Consider the following 16,938-nt stretch of genomic DNA (forward strand, 5'->3'; position numbering starts at 1 on the left):
AGGTATACTTATTATGTACAACTAAAGATCTTTTCAACTTGGGCATTCAAGTGCACAGGAACCAAAGTCAGAGTCAGTAATTCTAAATTGTAAAATCAAATTGGCATTGAACATTGAACGTAAGTCAGAAAACTGAAACATCAGAATTTTCTTAGTGTACTGGTAACAGCAGAAGAGCATTGTCTGGGGCTGGGGTTGTAGCTCAGTGGTAGAGAGCCTACCTGGCATGTGTGAGGCACTGAGTTCGATCCTCAGCACCTCATAAAAATAAATGAAATAAAAGGTTTTGTTTCCATCAACTACTAAAAAAAAAATAATAATTTAAATGAAAAAGACCATTGTCTGTATAGAAAGAAACTCTGAATTTCTTGTAAACAAGAGATGGTAGAAATTAATTCTTATATAGTATTCCTAATTTATGTCATTTCTGTTACCTTTATTTGATACATTGTTGCTATAGTTTTAATGAAGATAAAATTTAGGGACTTTTTAAAGATTTCTTCCAAACTGAGATCTCCTGAATACTTCTCTGTTATTGTTTTTTGTTGTTGTTGTTTGTTTGTTTTTCTTTTGATTTTGTTTCTACTGGGAATTGAACCCAGAGACACTTAACTCCTGAGCCATATCCCCAGCCCTTGTTTGTATATATTTTTATTTAGAGACAAGATCTCACTGAGTTGCTTAGAGCCTCCATAAGTTGCTGAGGCTGGCTTTGAACTTATTCATTATCCTCTTGCCTCAGCCTCCTGAGCCACTGCAATTATGGGCGTCTGCCACCGGTCCTGGCCACCTTGTTTAAGATTGTTAATGTTTTAGTCTGATTGCACTTTACATGAAGGTTTCCAAGAACCCTTGTAATTAGCATTGGAATAAATCGAAATTACATATACCCTTTTCTGAATTTTACCGACAGTTCAAACTCGACCCCAATATTCACCTTCATTATCTGAGTCAGTGATTTTTAATGTTATATGTCATGACTTAGTAGTAGATTATAAAATCAATTTAATAGATTAGAACCACCATTTTAAAGAAGGTAGAATAATAGAAATAAACAATACCACAGTCACTGTTCATTACAGATAACATGAATATTTTATGAAATTTATATTTTAATTTTTCACTTGTGAGTAAAGATATAGATAAGTAAGCATATATGGCATCATGATATAAAATGTATTTATTTGGTTGTGATCAAAAATATTTGAGAAACACTGGATCTAAATGAGATATCACTATGCTATATTGATATAGTTGATATAGGTTATTAATTCTTAATGCTTTTTTTCAGAATAAGGACTCAAAAGAAGAGCAAGTGTAAGTATTATTTAATTTAATTTTTAAGTTTTTCTTAGTATTTGCAAAGTGTGCTTTGTCCATAACACTCAGCTTTCCTTTGAAAAATTTTTCACTAAGAGAAGAAAAAAAACAGTTATTTTTCTTAACAAGTTGCTGCTATGTTACAGAAAATGACAAAAAGTTGAAATATTTAGCTTAGAAGAATAGTCTCTCACCATTTTTTCTCTGAGGCTACTTAGGAGTCATCTAGTGCTCACTGATTCATTCAAGAAATAACTTGAGTTCTGCATAAAATATTTTTAATTGTATTCTATATTGTAGTAGCCAAATCTAGACTAGATCTAGAATAAATCATTGTTATTCCCCAGTGACCTCTTTAGAAGAGTTTGATTTAATGTGTTTTTATTTAACCTAAAGTGGTGGTGGTAGTGGTGGGTTTTTTTGTTGTTGTTGTTTGTTTGTTTTTAAAGAGAGAGAGAGAGAGTGTGTGTGTGTGTGTGTGTGAGAGAGAGAGAGAGAGAATTTTAATATTTATTTTTTAGTTTTTGGCGGACACTACATCTTTGTTTGTATGTGGTGCTGAGGATCGAACCCAGGCCGCACACATGCCAGGCGAGCGCGCTACCGCTTGAGCCACATCCCCAGCCCCTGTTTGTTTGTTTTTTATCTCAGTTATTGACAGTGAATTTTTAACTTTTAACATAAACATTTCAATGTCAAAACACCACTAAGAGATATTATATAACCATGTGATTGATCACAATATAGTAGATGAAGGAAGGGGATAGAACATTTAATGAAGAAACAACATTATTTCTACCAAAATATTGGTAACTGTTTATTAGAAACATTAGAAAATTTCTCAGAACATAAATTGGGATATCTTTTAAATGAAAGCAAGAACATATTTTGTAAACTTTAAAGCTATTATTTCTAGTAAATATTTCTTATGGACACAATCCACTTGTTGAATAAATAATTCATCAGTGGCACATGCCTATAATCATAGTGGCTCAGGAGGCTGAGACAGGAGGATGGCAAGTTCAAAGCCAGCCTCAGCAAAAGCAGGTGCTAAGTAACTCAGTGAGACCCTGTCTTGAAATAAAATACAAAATAGGGCCAGGGATATGGTTCAGTGGTGGAGTTCATCCCTGGTACCCTTCCCCCACAAAAATTAGTTCATCAGCCAAGATATGATTCTGCTTTCTTTGGCAACATATTGAGCCACTAGAGCAACAGGTTTTTGTTTTGTTTATTAGTTTGTTTCTTGGCTTTTTCTAAATGCCATAAAAATTACTTAATAAAAGTGACACATTGTCAGCGATCTTTTTTTTTTTTTTTTTTTTTACATTGTAGATCCAAATCTATGTAATGATCAATATACCCCAGAGGCTTTGTTTTTAAGTGAGAATTTTCAAATACCCACAAAGTAAAGAGAGTACTATATATACAACAGTATAAATACCTATCATCCCAATTCATCAGTTAATCATTTTTTCACATTTGTTTCATACTTTGTTTGACATTCTGTTCTGTTTTCAGTTTTGAAAATTATTGTAATTTTACCTCTTTATACTTCAGTTTTCAACTGTTAAAAATATGAACATTTTCCTATATTTCCCAGTGCCATTATTGTACTGAAAATATTTAGGAATAATCTTGGGAAGCTTTTAAAAATGCAAATACATATATATATATATATATATATATATATATATATATATTTTTTTTTTTTTTACTTAGAGGGGTGCCTGGAAACTTGTATCTTTTTTTTTTTTTTAAGCTCTTCAAATAAGTTAAAAAATTGAGTTCGGGAAACTGGTCCATATAAACAATTGATTCCATTGAACTTTCTAAATGTTTAAGTCACTCTAGAATATCTCAGTTATGTCTAATGACTTTTATAAATTCTACAAACGTTAGATGTTAGTGTTCTAAAAAAGTAATACTGTATCCTAAAATTTTATTCACTTGCAAAATCAAGTCATCTATATTGTGTTTTAAATAAAAGTACTATTTCTAGTTATCATTCAGGAGATTAGGGAAGAAATTTAGAGTTACTAAATAGTAGGCCAAGTAAAAGATTAGTAGCATGCATTTAAATTTAGACATAAGCATAAAAATTGGACACTTGACATTATATATTTAGTATTTTTATTTTTTAGTGGTTCTTATTAGTGGTGTAGTTACTGAATGCTATGTTGTCACTATAGTTTTATTTAAAAATTCTTTTGTAAAAGAAACTTATATTTGATAATCTATTTTATGTTGCTATGCATAGCCCTCCATTTACACTGAAGTTGATTAAACCAGCCTACTTGTCAAGACAATTTTGGGTGGTAGGGAATGTTCAGATGAATAAATAATAGAGCAGATGTGGACATGCTTGCCAGTGTTTCTCAAAATATTGTTTTACACGTCAACTGATAATTCAGTTATAATTTGAGAAACAAAATAGATACTTCTCAAAAGAAATACAAATGGTCAACAAATATATGAAAAAATGTTTGACATCTAGCAATTAGAGAAATGCGTATCAAAACTTTTTTGAGATTTCATCTCACTTCAATCGGAATGGCAATTATATAATAGTAAATGTTGACAAAGATGTGGGGAAAAGGTATACTCATACATTATGGGTGGGACTGCAAATTAGTACAACCACTCTGGCATGCAGTATGGCGATTCCTAAAAGGAGAAATGGAACCACCATGTGTCACAGTTATCCCACTCCTTGGTATGTATACAAAAGATTTAAAATGAGCATTCTACAATGATGCAGCCACATTAATGTTTATAACAGCACAATTCACAATAGCCAAGCTATGGAACCAACCTAGGTGCCCTTCAACAGATGAATGGATAAAGGAAAAGTGTGTTTGTGTGTGTGTGTGTGTGTGTGTGTGTGTGTGTGTGCATGTATACACACACAAATATATACATATGTGTATACACACAGGCACACACACGTGCGCACATACACACATACACACACACACACACACACACACACACACACACTAAGCCATAAAGAAAAATGACATTATGGCATTTGCCAGTAAATGGATGGATCTGGAGACTGTCGTGTTAAGTGAAATAGCCAGTCTCAAAAAGTCAAAGGTAGAATCTTTTCTCTGATATGCAGAAGCTAATCCAAAATAAGGGGGGAACATTAAAAGACAAAGAAAGGAAAAAGGTAGCTTGAATTTCATTAATATAGAGGAAAGATGAGTGGAATAGACAAAGGAGATTAAGGAGGAGAAGGAAGAGATGGGAAAAGGGAAAAATAGTAGAATGAATCTGACCAAGCTTTTGCATGTGAATGTATGAGTGTGGCACAGTGGGTCCCAGCATCAGGTATATCCACAGGACACTAATTGAAAAAAAAAAAAAAAAAAAAAAACTATAAACGGATTGAAGTAAGATTGACTGGAGAGGACTGGGAAGACAGGGAGAAATAGTGGAGATTGAATTGGAACTGCTTGACTTCCATACCTTTGTGATAATGACAGGGTGTAAGGTTACACCTTACACAGGTGTGTTTTATACAACTAAAATAAATAAATAAATTTATTGTGTTGAATAGGATTTAATAGTTTCTTTTAATGCTCTTTCAAATATTCTGATATTCGTTGTGAATGTTGAAGAGAAAAATATGGTATGAGCACTATCCAAACATTCTTTAACCATGACACCTTCTAATTCTGGGCATCTCATGAGACAAGTACAATACTAATTTAAGAAACAATAGCTTAGATGAAAAGCAATGTATAGTTAATAAAAAATCACATTGATCATATCACCACTACAGCTCATATATGGTAGAGAAGGAAGAACAGTTGAAGAAAGAACAAACAAATCCACAACTCATTGGTAGATTTATGAAAGACGATGCAAGTGACATTCAAGAGGATTCTGCATCTGAAGACAAGTTTTATAGCCTGGATGAATTGCATATTCTAGACATGATAGAGCAGGTAAGTGTGAGTGGAGAGGGAACAGCCCAGATTCTGTATTCCAGAAATAGTTGTTAACCTTTATTTTTTTCCATATTCTTTGAACAGGATGACTTTTTTTTTTTTTTCAGTTGCTGATAGATCTTTATTTTCTTAATTCCTGGTGCTAAGAATCGAACCCAGTGCCTCACACATACCAGGCACATGTGCTACCACTGAGCCACAGCCACAGCCCCCAGAATGACTTTTTTAAAAACCCAGCGGTTTCTGCTATTATAAGGAGAAAGTAAAAACAGAAAAGGAGATATGGTTTAGAGGGTGAAGAATAAAAAAAAGAAGGGGAGAAAAAACTTTAGGAACTGGAAATGTTTCATATTAGCCTTTAAATCGTTTCTTGGCCTTCACTATTGGCCAAAGTGATTACAAATGTATTCCTTGTAAAAGGTTTATGGACACCACAAGGGGGAAAAAAACTAGCATAATTTTACTGGATTCAATGTCATGACCAAAAATAGTTTTGTAAAACATACTTACTTTTTTTTTAAATTAAATCTGGTTTTTATCAAGTGTTTACAAAAATATAATGTACAATATTTTTTTCTTGTTCCCTTGGTGATAGTAGTCACTGTTTGTATATTCACTAAGAAGTATTTGTCAGTACAGATGATTACCTGACTGGTAGTACAGCATTCATATAAATGGTCATGCCCAATTTTTCTCCTTCCCATCTACAGTATTCAAATATGTACATTTTAACTGAAATTACATACTCTTAGTTTTGGATATCATGGTAAAGTTTAATTATGGGACCCCAAGTTTTTATTTAGTATCCAGGAGAGCTCTAGCAACTCAAAATTAGAATAAAAATGTTACATACCTTTCAAAAATGTTTATTCATTTAAGAAAAGACAAAAACATTTATGATGTACATGTTGCCAAGACATTATGTTAAGACATGGTCCCTGTTAACAGTGTTTACAATCTAGTGGAGAAGTTGAATATTAAAGTGAGTTGATAAAGTGCAGTGAAGAGGTTTGGACAATTAAGACTGCCTAAGTTAGAAATTATATAAATTAGAATTATATGAGGAGGATAATTAAGTTAGAAATCAGGTTCCTCCACATGCTGTGTGACCTTGGGCACGTTGCTACTCCTTTTATCTTAAAATTGGAATAATGAGTGTCTGACTCATTATTACAAAAAGCATACTTTAAAAAATGTTAAGTATGAGCGTAGATGTGATCAAAATACATTATTTGCATGTATGAATATGACACAGTGAAACCCATTATTTTGTATAATTAAAATGTACTAGTATAGGTAAGCATGCTGATGGCGTTATTCGACAGAAGCAGCAGCAGACAAGTAACTGTTGTTAGTGAAGGGTGTAATTTGGGAGAGGTGAGTTTATCTCATCAGAGAAGTGATGTTTTAGTTGAGACATGAATAGTTATTAGATGGTATCTTTAAATCCCCTGTAAATAACAATATAGTAGTACTTTTTTAAAGAGGAAAATAAGACATGCATTATTTCATTTTCTTAATAGGGTTCAACTGGCAAGGTAACTACAGACTATGGAGAAACTGAAAAGGAAAGGCTTGCCCATCAACGGCAGCTTTATAAATTGCACTATCAATGTGAAGTAAGTACTTTTCCCACTAGATCTGAGGAAAGCAAGAAATATTTCAAATGTTAAACTTAATATTTTTGCTTTTTAAAAAGAATACAGTTTAGTTTTTCTTTCAGTTTCTAATGATTTAAACCAAATTAACTGTGAAATAATATTTTTCATTGACCAGGATTTCAAAAGACAGTTGAAAACGGTGACATTTAGATGGCAAGAAAATCAAATACAAATTAAAAAGAAAGACAAAATAATTGCATCTCTTAACCAACAAGTGGCTTTTGGAATCAATAAAGTCTCCAAGTAAGTCCAAATTTTTTGATAGAAGGGAAATTGTGGGTTTCCCTTGTTTATCTAATAAGGATACTTATTTTGGCCACTGGATGGCAATATGACTACACAGTCAAAATTCCAAACAGGGCTTGTTTAAAAACCGACTATATTTTTGCCTTGCTAATTGAATTGAGAAATAACTAGCTGCTCATGTATTGGCTAAACAAGTGTGAAGGTAATAAAATTATATGAAGAGGATAATTAACTTTCAGGTTGTAACTCATAATTTGTAAAAATCTGATTGATGATTGGCTGATTCTTTATTGCATATTGTAAGTACATTTCTCAAAGACACCTATGGAATCATGTGAGTACTTCTTTATATTGGTGTGTCAGTATTTGTGTCATGGAGACTCTTCCCATATTTACCAAATCTCTCTTCTTTTATAGTCTTAAGTATTAAATGCCAAAGTCCCCAAATTCTGACTGATTAGGGAAAAACGATTCACCTACTTTATTTTTTATACTAATAGCTGCCTCCCACATATCTCAGTTGTAATAGTAGCATAGTTTGTAACACATTTGCTTATTTCAATAAACAGTTGTACTATACAACACCAGCCATACATGAAGTCTATTTCAGATTCCATTGAAGTTGCTAGAATTCTAGTAGGAAGAAGAGACAAAAACTAGCAGATGTTTTATAGTAAGAGAGTGCAAGATATGTCTTATAAAATTGGAGAAGTATTGGCAGCAATTTAGATCTAAATTTTCTATCACATGTTGTTAGCTTAAACATAAAAAGGGTTTTATAAAGAACTAGATGCCATAGTTTTGACAACATAATTTCAATTACCAACACCTTTAGATTTGTCCCTATTGGAGTAAGAGAGATCCTGTGAGTTCAGAAGGAGATGAGGACCTAAGAAAGTCTAGGCAAACTGAGCGGGCCACAATCACTTACTTCACTTATCTATACTTCAGGATTTAAAACTATCTTTTAGCCTGGAAAATGATAATCAATCCAGAATATGTCATGTAACATCAGAGATAAGAAAAGCAATTCTATAGAAAAGCAATTCTATCAGTGTGGATGAGCAGCCTCTCTTTTGCCATCAAAGAATATTCCTTCTCAATCCATAGGGCTACAGCCACCACTCTGTAGGATGCATATGTCTTCACATCAGAGCATTCACCAAACATATGTCAGGTGCCCACTGTGTCAAGAATTATATAAAGCACATGTAAAAGATAACAAGATGTATGCACAATTTATTATGAACAAATGAATACCATAGATTAACATGTAAGAATTAGAATTACATATAACAGGAACTTTTAGGTCCAACAAGATACAGTAGTCCCATTCTTCTCAGCTCCCTGCATCCTGGTTATAACACAACCAAACATAGGAACACTCTAAAAGGTTAAAGAGGAAAATAATATATACAATAATATATATATCTAAAGACTTTGGGGTTCGTTGGAACAAAAATGACAGTAAGTGTTCTTGTTGCCTCCCATATGTATCCCAGACAAGATACTTCAGAAGCTAGAACTGTGAATAACCACAGAAAGAAAAAAAAATTCTAAGAAGTTTGTTTCCTCTAGTCAAAGGATCAGGAAAAGGAAAGTATAACAACAGTAAACACTTTGATAGTGACCACCCTACTCTAGCTAAACACCAGTGGCCCCCATACCAACCCCTAGAAAGTAATCAGTGCAATCTGAGTGTCCACCTGACAAAGAGGTGGCAGTATCTATTTCCCTATCAGGATACTATCAGCAATATTGAGAAGGCAGCTGACCTTATCATGATGATGATGTATTTATTTGTTTATCTGGGGAATGAATCCAAGCAGCTGATCTTATAATCCCCACTAGACAGAAGGAGGTAATTCACCTAATTCATCTGCCAGGGTGTGTCAGGTGTGATCTAGTGGATAAGAGCTGAGCCTGTACCTCTAACCAGCATCAATGAGACTCAACAAGGCAGTTCCTGGTGGGACTAGTCAAGACTAGGCTTCATCCCTCCTTCTCCCATGGAACGCTAAATCTGTCCCTGGAACTAATTGCATTCCATTTCTCTCCCCCCTTATTAGCTGGTGACAGAGGAGCAAGCACATAGGGAGCTTCTGCCTCCATTCTAATAAGAAAGTGGTGTGATTCCACTCTTGTCAGCAGGGCCAGTAGGGAGCTGATCTTATGCTCCACTTGGAGACAAAAGGTGCCTTTTTTAGTATGAGTTGGTGCTCCTTCTTCATGGGAAGATATCAGCTAGGCTCAATGGGGAGCTAAACTTCTACATCTTTCAACATCATTGAGGCAGTGTAATTCAGTGCCCACTTCTGTTAGAGTGCTTTCATTAGGGACCAGTGTAAAGCTGTACATACCCATTTGGCCCTTATATTATATCTCAAGAGGGGTACTGTTTGCTTAAAAAAAGGAAGATTAAATAGAACCCAGAGTCATAATATCCAAAATATCTAGGCTACAATAGAACATAGTTATAATACCAAGAATCAGGAAAATCATGTTAAAGAGAACAAACCATGACAACATTAAGATGAATCAGATGTTGGAATTATCTGACAAAGATTTTAAAGCAACTGTTATAAAAATGCTCCGATAAAATTGAATTTTCTTGAAATAAATGGAAACCTGAAGGCCTATAATCCCAGCTACTCAGGAGGCTGAGGCAGGAGGATCATTGAGCCCAAAAGTTTTGTGACCAGACTGGGCAACATAATGAGACCCCCATCTCAAAAAGAAAACCTAGAAAATACCAGGTTATAATAAGAAACAGTAAGTTATAATTAAATACAATAATATAATAATTAAAATTAATTTAAAAATACTGACTATAGTCACTAAAGATGACAGGAGTGAAACAGTGAACTTGGAGATAGATGAATAGAATTTGTCCCATCTGAAGAGCAAAAGAAAACAGATTGGGGAGTGGGTGGATCTAAAAAGACAGTTTCAGGGACCTGTTGAATAATGACAAAAAGCTAAAGTTCTTTTCAGAGTTCCAGAAGGAGAACAGAGAGAGAAAGTGGACTGAAAAAGACTGTTCAAAGGAATAGTAGAAAACTCTCAAATAAATGATAGAAAACTCTCACATTTGAGAACACACATAAATTTACATGTTCTAGAGGCTAAAACAACCCTAAATGGCAAAAACTGAAAGAAATCCATGGCAAGACACATCTTAACTATGTCTGTGACAATTAAAAACAAAGAATAATCTTAATTGTAGGAGTAGTCCTCCTTAACCACAGGGGATACATTTGAAGATTAGGTAGTACCTGTGTATACAATGTTTTTTTTTCCTAAGCTTACATATCCATAATAAAGTTTAATTTTTATTAGGTACAGTTAGATATGAACAGTAACTAATACTAAAATGGAATAATTCTAACAATTATACTTAATAAAATAGCATCACTATTCTTCTTTTATGGGAATATTATTAAGTAAACCATGGGTTTCTTGAACATAAGCACTGTAGTGCCAGGACAGTTGATCTGATAGTCAAGATAGCTACAAAGGAACTAATGGGTAGGTAGATGTCTTGGACAAAGGGATGATTCTATATCCCAGCCAGGACAGAACACGAGGGTGCAAGATTATACCACACTGTTCAGACTGAGAACAGTGGAAAACTTACGAATTGTTTATTTCTGAAATATTCCATTTAATATTTTTAAACGATGTATGACTCTGGGAAAGGAAGGAAGCAAAACTACAGATACCAGGAGCAGGGAGGATATTGTACCTATGTTGGAACATTAATTGGAATTATAGCAGAGTTTTCATCTAAAATCATGGGAGTCAGAGGAAGTAGCACATTATTTAATTACTGATAAGAGAAGAATTGAAAGAAAAGAATAGACATGAATCCTGTATTCAGCAAAAATATTCTTCAGGAATGAAAAGAGAGACAAACTCAAAGGGAAAGTATAAGAATTTTTTGGTAGCAAATCTCCCTTACAGAAGGAGAAAAGGAAGTTTTCTAAACTTAAAGGAAATAGAAGATTAAAAAAGGAATAATAATATCAGAATCAGAATGAGTGGGAAAATAAAAATAATGAGTCCATTCTAATGCTCATTCATTTCTTTAATTGTACCACCTCATCTGGAATGTAACATATAGAAAAAATACAACAATATATTTTACAAGTGAGGAGGGTAAAAGTACCTAATTCAGAGTATGATTTCTGAATTTCACTTTAAGAAGGAAAAGATGAATACCAGTAATTGTGTGTGTGTGTGTGTGTGTATTTTCACACATTAATTTGTAATTTTAATTCTGTAATTTTTTTGTAAACCACTGAGATGTGTTAAAAAATACTATTAAATAAGTCAAGATGGAACCTAAAAAAATGTGTTCGAATAACCCATAAGATGATCAAAACAAAAAAAAAAAAGAAAAATGAGGGATATAAATAGAAAGCAAATTGTAAAATGACAGTTAAGCCCTAACATATCAATAATTATCTAAGTTGTAAACAGCAATTATAAGGCAAAGACTAAAAGAGTGAACTTAAAAACAAGCAAACAAAATATGTTCTAATAATATGTGGTTTACAAGAAACTCAATTCAAATTCAGTAACAGTTTGAAAGAAAAAACATGGTAAAAGTGTAAACTATTCATATCAAATAAAGTAAACATCAGAGCAAAGAAAACTACCAGACACAAAAAGAGACATTGAATAATGACAAAATGGATCAATCCACTAAGCAGACATGAGAATTTAAGGTATGTATATCAAACAGCAGATCATTGAAATACATGAAGCAAAATCTGATAGAACTAAAAGGAAAAACAGAAAAATCTACAACATAGTTGATGACTTCAAACCCTATTCTCATTACTTATGGAACTAGTAAACAAAAAATCAGCAAGGATTTAGAAGAGTTCAGAACCATCAACCAATATTATCTAATCAATGTCAGACAACAGCCAGATACACATGCTTTTAAGTGCCCAAACAATACTCAACAAATTTAAGAGTTGAAAATCATACAAAACATGTTCTAGAATCATAAAGGAATAAAACTGGAAATAAATAACAGAAAGATAATAGGAAACTTCCAAATATATGGCAACAACTCAGGTCTAAATAATTCAACAGTTAAAGAAAAGATTTCAAGGTAAATAAAAGTATATTGAATTAAATTAGCATGAAAATACAATATATTAAAATTTTAGGTGCTTAGCTGACAGTTCTAAGACTATATAGCACTAAATAATACAATCATTAGAAAAAAGGAAAAAGTGAGAATTTTCAAATGAATAATCTAAGCTCTCATTTCAAAAATTCCAGTGCAAATTAAACCAAAATAATCTCAAAGCAAATGGAAGGAAATAATAAAGATTAAAAATAATGGAGGTGGAAACACTAAAACAATAGAGAAAATGTATGAAACAAAAAACTGGTTCTTTGAAAATGTCATTAAAATTTGGCAAAACTGAAAAAAGACATGAGTTATCATCATCCACAAAGAAATAGTGATATCACTAAAAACCTTGAAGACATTGGGGAATTATACTGAGTTGAAAAAAGCCAATCCCCAAAACTTATACATTATAAAATTCCATTTCTATACCATTCTCAAATTTTTATTTGAGAATTTATTCTATTTTAAAATTTGAGAATTTATTCTATTTTAAAAATAGAAAATAGTTTTATGGTTCCAAGGTTATAAAAAAGAAAAGGGAGCAGCTATCAGAGGGCAAAATGAAGGATCTTGTGGCTTAAACTGTTAAATTAATCACTCTGAATATCCTAATTATGATATTATACTACAATTTTGCAGTCTGTTACCATTGGTAGAAATTTGGGAAAGTGTGCATGGAATCTGTTATTAGACCTTCATATGATTCTACCATTATTTCAAAATAAAAGTTTAACTTTTGAAAAGTACATATAAATACCAAAATTCACAAAGAATTTTATAGAGTAAAGAAATTACTTTTGATTATTTGGATGAGAAAGAGCTTCCTTCAGTGAAGAAAGAACTTCATTGAAAACATAATACAGGAGGGAGGGAAGATGGCGATGAAGGGAGTGCATCACCCCGTGTACCTCGTCACTGTTCGGGAGAATGATGAGTTAGAACAACTAAAAACTATCTTGTGAGGAATTTCTAGCAAAACTGGTGTGCTCCAAAACCTAGTGGAAGGATTTTCATCGCACGAGGGTCAGCTACAGGGGCTCAAACGCGAGCGATTTGTCCGCACGGAGGGTCACGCTGCTTATTCAGCAAATCGCCCTGTGGCTAGAATCTGCGGCACGCGCTGGGAAGCAACGAGATAACAACGCAAAGGTACAGCGCTGTGGATTCTGTGGGCTCGTGCCAGCTGTGCAATCACTGTACACAGTGCTGAATTTTGGGTTTGAGATGGGGGAAGGAAGCGGTCCAGTTCGGTTCTCCACACCGGTCAGACCACAGAGGAGGCCAGCGGCTGCCATCTTGGAGAGCTGACGTCATCATCCCTGTTTTCGACTGATCACAGCTCATTCCACTATAGAATAGGTAATTTGAGGCTGCCATTCGCCTGCGTCTTGCAGACAAATTACTCAGGCTCAGTGCTAAAGAACATGCGGAAACTGCTTCTTGGAGTCTGCTCCTATCAGAACATACACCGAGCTCAGAGCGGCCGAATTCTGGCTCTCAGAACTACTCTAGCCCAGGGCTAAAGAACCCGCGAAAACTACTGCTCGGTCCGGATCCTGCTGAATACTGTGGAGGCCAGAGGGGCAGAGCAGAGCCGCCGCCCGCGCCCGGAACAGCCCCAGCAACCCGCCGGTGTGGTATCACTTCACCCCAACTGCAGTAGGGGCAAAGCAGAGCCGCTGCCCAAGCCCGCAAGGTAGGCAGACCAGCCACCGACCAGAGGAACAGGCCCAGAGGCCTGCCGGCATGGTAGACACGTCACCCCAATTGGATTAGGGGCAGAGCAGAGCTGCCGCCCGCCCCCGGGACAGGCCCAGCGGCCCGCCGGCATGGTAGTCACGTCACCCCAATTGGAGTAGGGGCAGAGCAGAGCCGCCACCATTACCCACAAGGTAGGCAGGCCTGTGACCGACCGGTGGAACAGGCCCAGCAGCCTGCCGGCGCGGCAGACACGTCACCCCATTTGGACTAGGGCAGAACAGAGCCGCCGCCTGTGCCCACAAGGTAGGTAGGCCTGCGACCGACCGGAGGAACAGGCCCAGCGGCCTGCCGGCATGGTAGACACGTCACGGCAATTGGAGTAGGGGCAGAGCAGAGCTGCCGCCCGCCCCTGGGACAGGCACAGAGGCCCGCCGGCGTGATAGTCATGTCACCCCAATTGGAGTAGGAACAGAGCAGAACCGCCACCCGTGCCCACAAGGTAGGCAGACCTGGGACCGACCGGAAGAACAGGCCCAGCGGCCTGCCGACATGGTAGACATGACACCCCAATTGGAGTAGGGGCAGAGCAGAGCCGCTGCCCGTGCCCACAAGGTAGGCAGACCTGCGACCGACCAGAGGAACAGACCCAGCGGCCCACCAGCGTGGTAGACAGATCACCCCAATTGGAGGAGGAGCACAGCCACTGCCCGCCCTGCAAGGGAGACTTTTCAACTATACAAGAGCAATATAAATATATAGGGGGAAAATTTCAAAAACACAATAGTTTCACCAAGCAGAAAGAAACGCGGGCAGTATGAAATGACAAGGAAAGAAAGGACCACGAGCAATGCAGGTCAATGTCGCGACCCCTCGCCGGCGAGGGAAAAAACGACACAGGATTCTTCCTTCAGCAGTTTACTCATAATGAAAAGACAGGAACAAGAGAAGAAAGCGCGCGCCCCCAGTGGTCGGTCTGCCCTAGCTTAAGTACCCAGCCTTGCCAATGAATCAGCACCACGTGGAAGAGTCCAATAGGTGCAGCGCAGCGGAAGCAGGCCAGAGCCCAGCCCACAGCCCAACAAGGAGTTGTTTAACAACTCTAACCGCTGAGTCATCAGAAGCAGGAAGCCAGCGCCATTTTCAGGGTGCGGTCGTCGGCTCCCAACAGGTCAACTCAACTTTAGAAGAGGTAATAGCTGCAGCAGATGGAATGTCAGATAAAGAATTCAGGATATACATGCTTCAGATGATCTGGAGTCTCAAGGAAGACATTAGACAGTAAAATCAGACAATGAAAGATCACTTTGACAATGAATTACATAAACAAATCCAAGAAGCAAAAGATCAACTATACAGGGAGATAGAAGTAATAAAAAACAAACAGAAATCCTAGAAATTCAGGAAGCAATAAACCAACTTAAAAACTCAATTGAGAATACCACCAGCAGAGTAAAACACTTAGAAGATAGAACATCAGACAATGAAGACAAAGTATTTCAACTTGAAAAGAACATAGACAGCTCAGCAAGACTGTTAAGGAACCATGAGCAGAACATCCAAGAAATATGGGATAACATACAGAGACCAAACTTAAAGAGTCATTGGGATACAGGAAGGTATAGAGATCCAAACCAAAGGAATGAGCAACATATTCAATGAAATAATACAAGAAAACTTCCCAGACTTGAAGAATGAGACAGAATCCCAAATCCTAGAAGCCTACAGGACGCCGAATGTGCAAAATCATAAGAGATCCACACCTAGACACATTATAATGAAGATGCCCAGCATACAGAATAAGGAGAGAATTTTAAAAGCTACAAGAGAAAGGAAGCAGATTACTTTTAGAGGTAAACCAATCAGGATAACAGCTGATCTTTCAACACAGACTCTGAAAGCTAGAAGATCCTGGAATAACATATTTCAAACACTGACAGAAAATGGGTTCCAACCAAGAATCGTGTATCCAGCGAAATTAAGCTTCAGGATGGAAGATGAAATTAAAACCTTCCACGATAAACAAAACTTAAAAGAATTTACACCTAGAAAACCATCTCGTCAAAACATCCTTGGCAAAACATTTCAGGAAGAGGAAATGGAAAATAACAATGAAAACCAACAGTGGGAGGTAGGACAGTAAAGGGGGGAAAATAATCAAAGAGGAAAACAAACCATGTTTAGTAACATAAATAAACAAATATGGCTGGAAGAACAAACCATATCTCAATAATAACCCTAAATATTAATGGCTTAAACTCACCAATTAAGAGACACAGGCTAGTAGAATGGATCACAAAAGAAGACCCAACAGTATGCTGCCTACAGGAGACGCATTTGATAGGAAAAGATATACATAGACTGAAGGTGAAAGGTTGGGAAAAATCATATCACTCATATGGACTTCGGAAACAAGCAGGAGTGTCCATACTCATATCTAATAAAATAGATTTCAAGCCAAAGTTAATCAAAAGGGATAAAGAGGGACACTACATACTGCTCAAGGGAACCATACACCAACAAGACATAACAACCATAAATATATATGCCCCAAACAGTGCAGCTATGTTCATCAAGCAAACCCTTCTCAAGTTGAAGAGTCTAATAGACCACCATACAATAATCATGGGAGACTTCAACACACCTCTTTCACCACTGGACAGATCTTCCAAACAAAAGTTGAATAAGGAAACTATAGAACTCAATAACACAATTAATAACCTAGACTTAATTGACATATATAGAATATACCACCCAACATCAAGCAGTTACACTTTTTTCTCAGCAGCACATGGATCCTTCTCAAAAATGGATCATATATTATGTGACAGGGCAACTCTTAGACAATATAAAGGAGTAGAGATAATACCATGCATCTTGTCTGATCATAATGGAATGAAAC

General features: G+C 36.0%; 1 protein-coding gene across 6 annotated transcripts in view; it reads left to right on the top strand.

Annotated features, from left to right (window-relative positions):
* Window positions 1-16,938, top strand: part of Dzip3 (DAZ interacting zinc finger protein 3) — a 96,717-nt gene that overhangs the window by 52,698 nt on the left and 27,081 nt on the right. For all 6 annotated transcript variants that reach the window (XM_077795337.1, XM_026394674.2, XM_026394696.2 and 3 more), the window contains 4 exons: window positions 1,292-1,317; window positions 5,111-5,276; window positions 6,803-6,898; window positions 7,056-7,183. In XM_077795337.1, the coding sequence (XP_077651463.1) occupies window positions 1,292-1,317; window positions 5,111-5,276; window positions 6,803-6,898; window positions 7,056-7,183 (416 nt within the window). The remainder of the gene's footprint in view (window positions 1-1,291; window positions 1,318-5,110; window positions 5,277-6,802; window positions 6,899-7,055; window positions 7,184-16,938) is intronic.

This window comes from Urocitellus parryii, chromosome 2, assembly GCF_045843805.1.
Source record: "Urocitellus parryii isolate mUroPar1 chromosome 2, mUroPar1.hap1, whole genome shotgun sequence".
In the NCBI taxonomy this organism is placed as follows: Eukaryota; Metazoa; Chordata; class Mammalia; order Rodentia; family Sciuridae; genus Urocitellus; species Urocitellus parryii.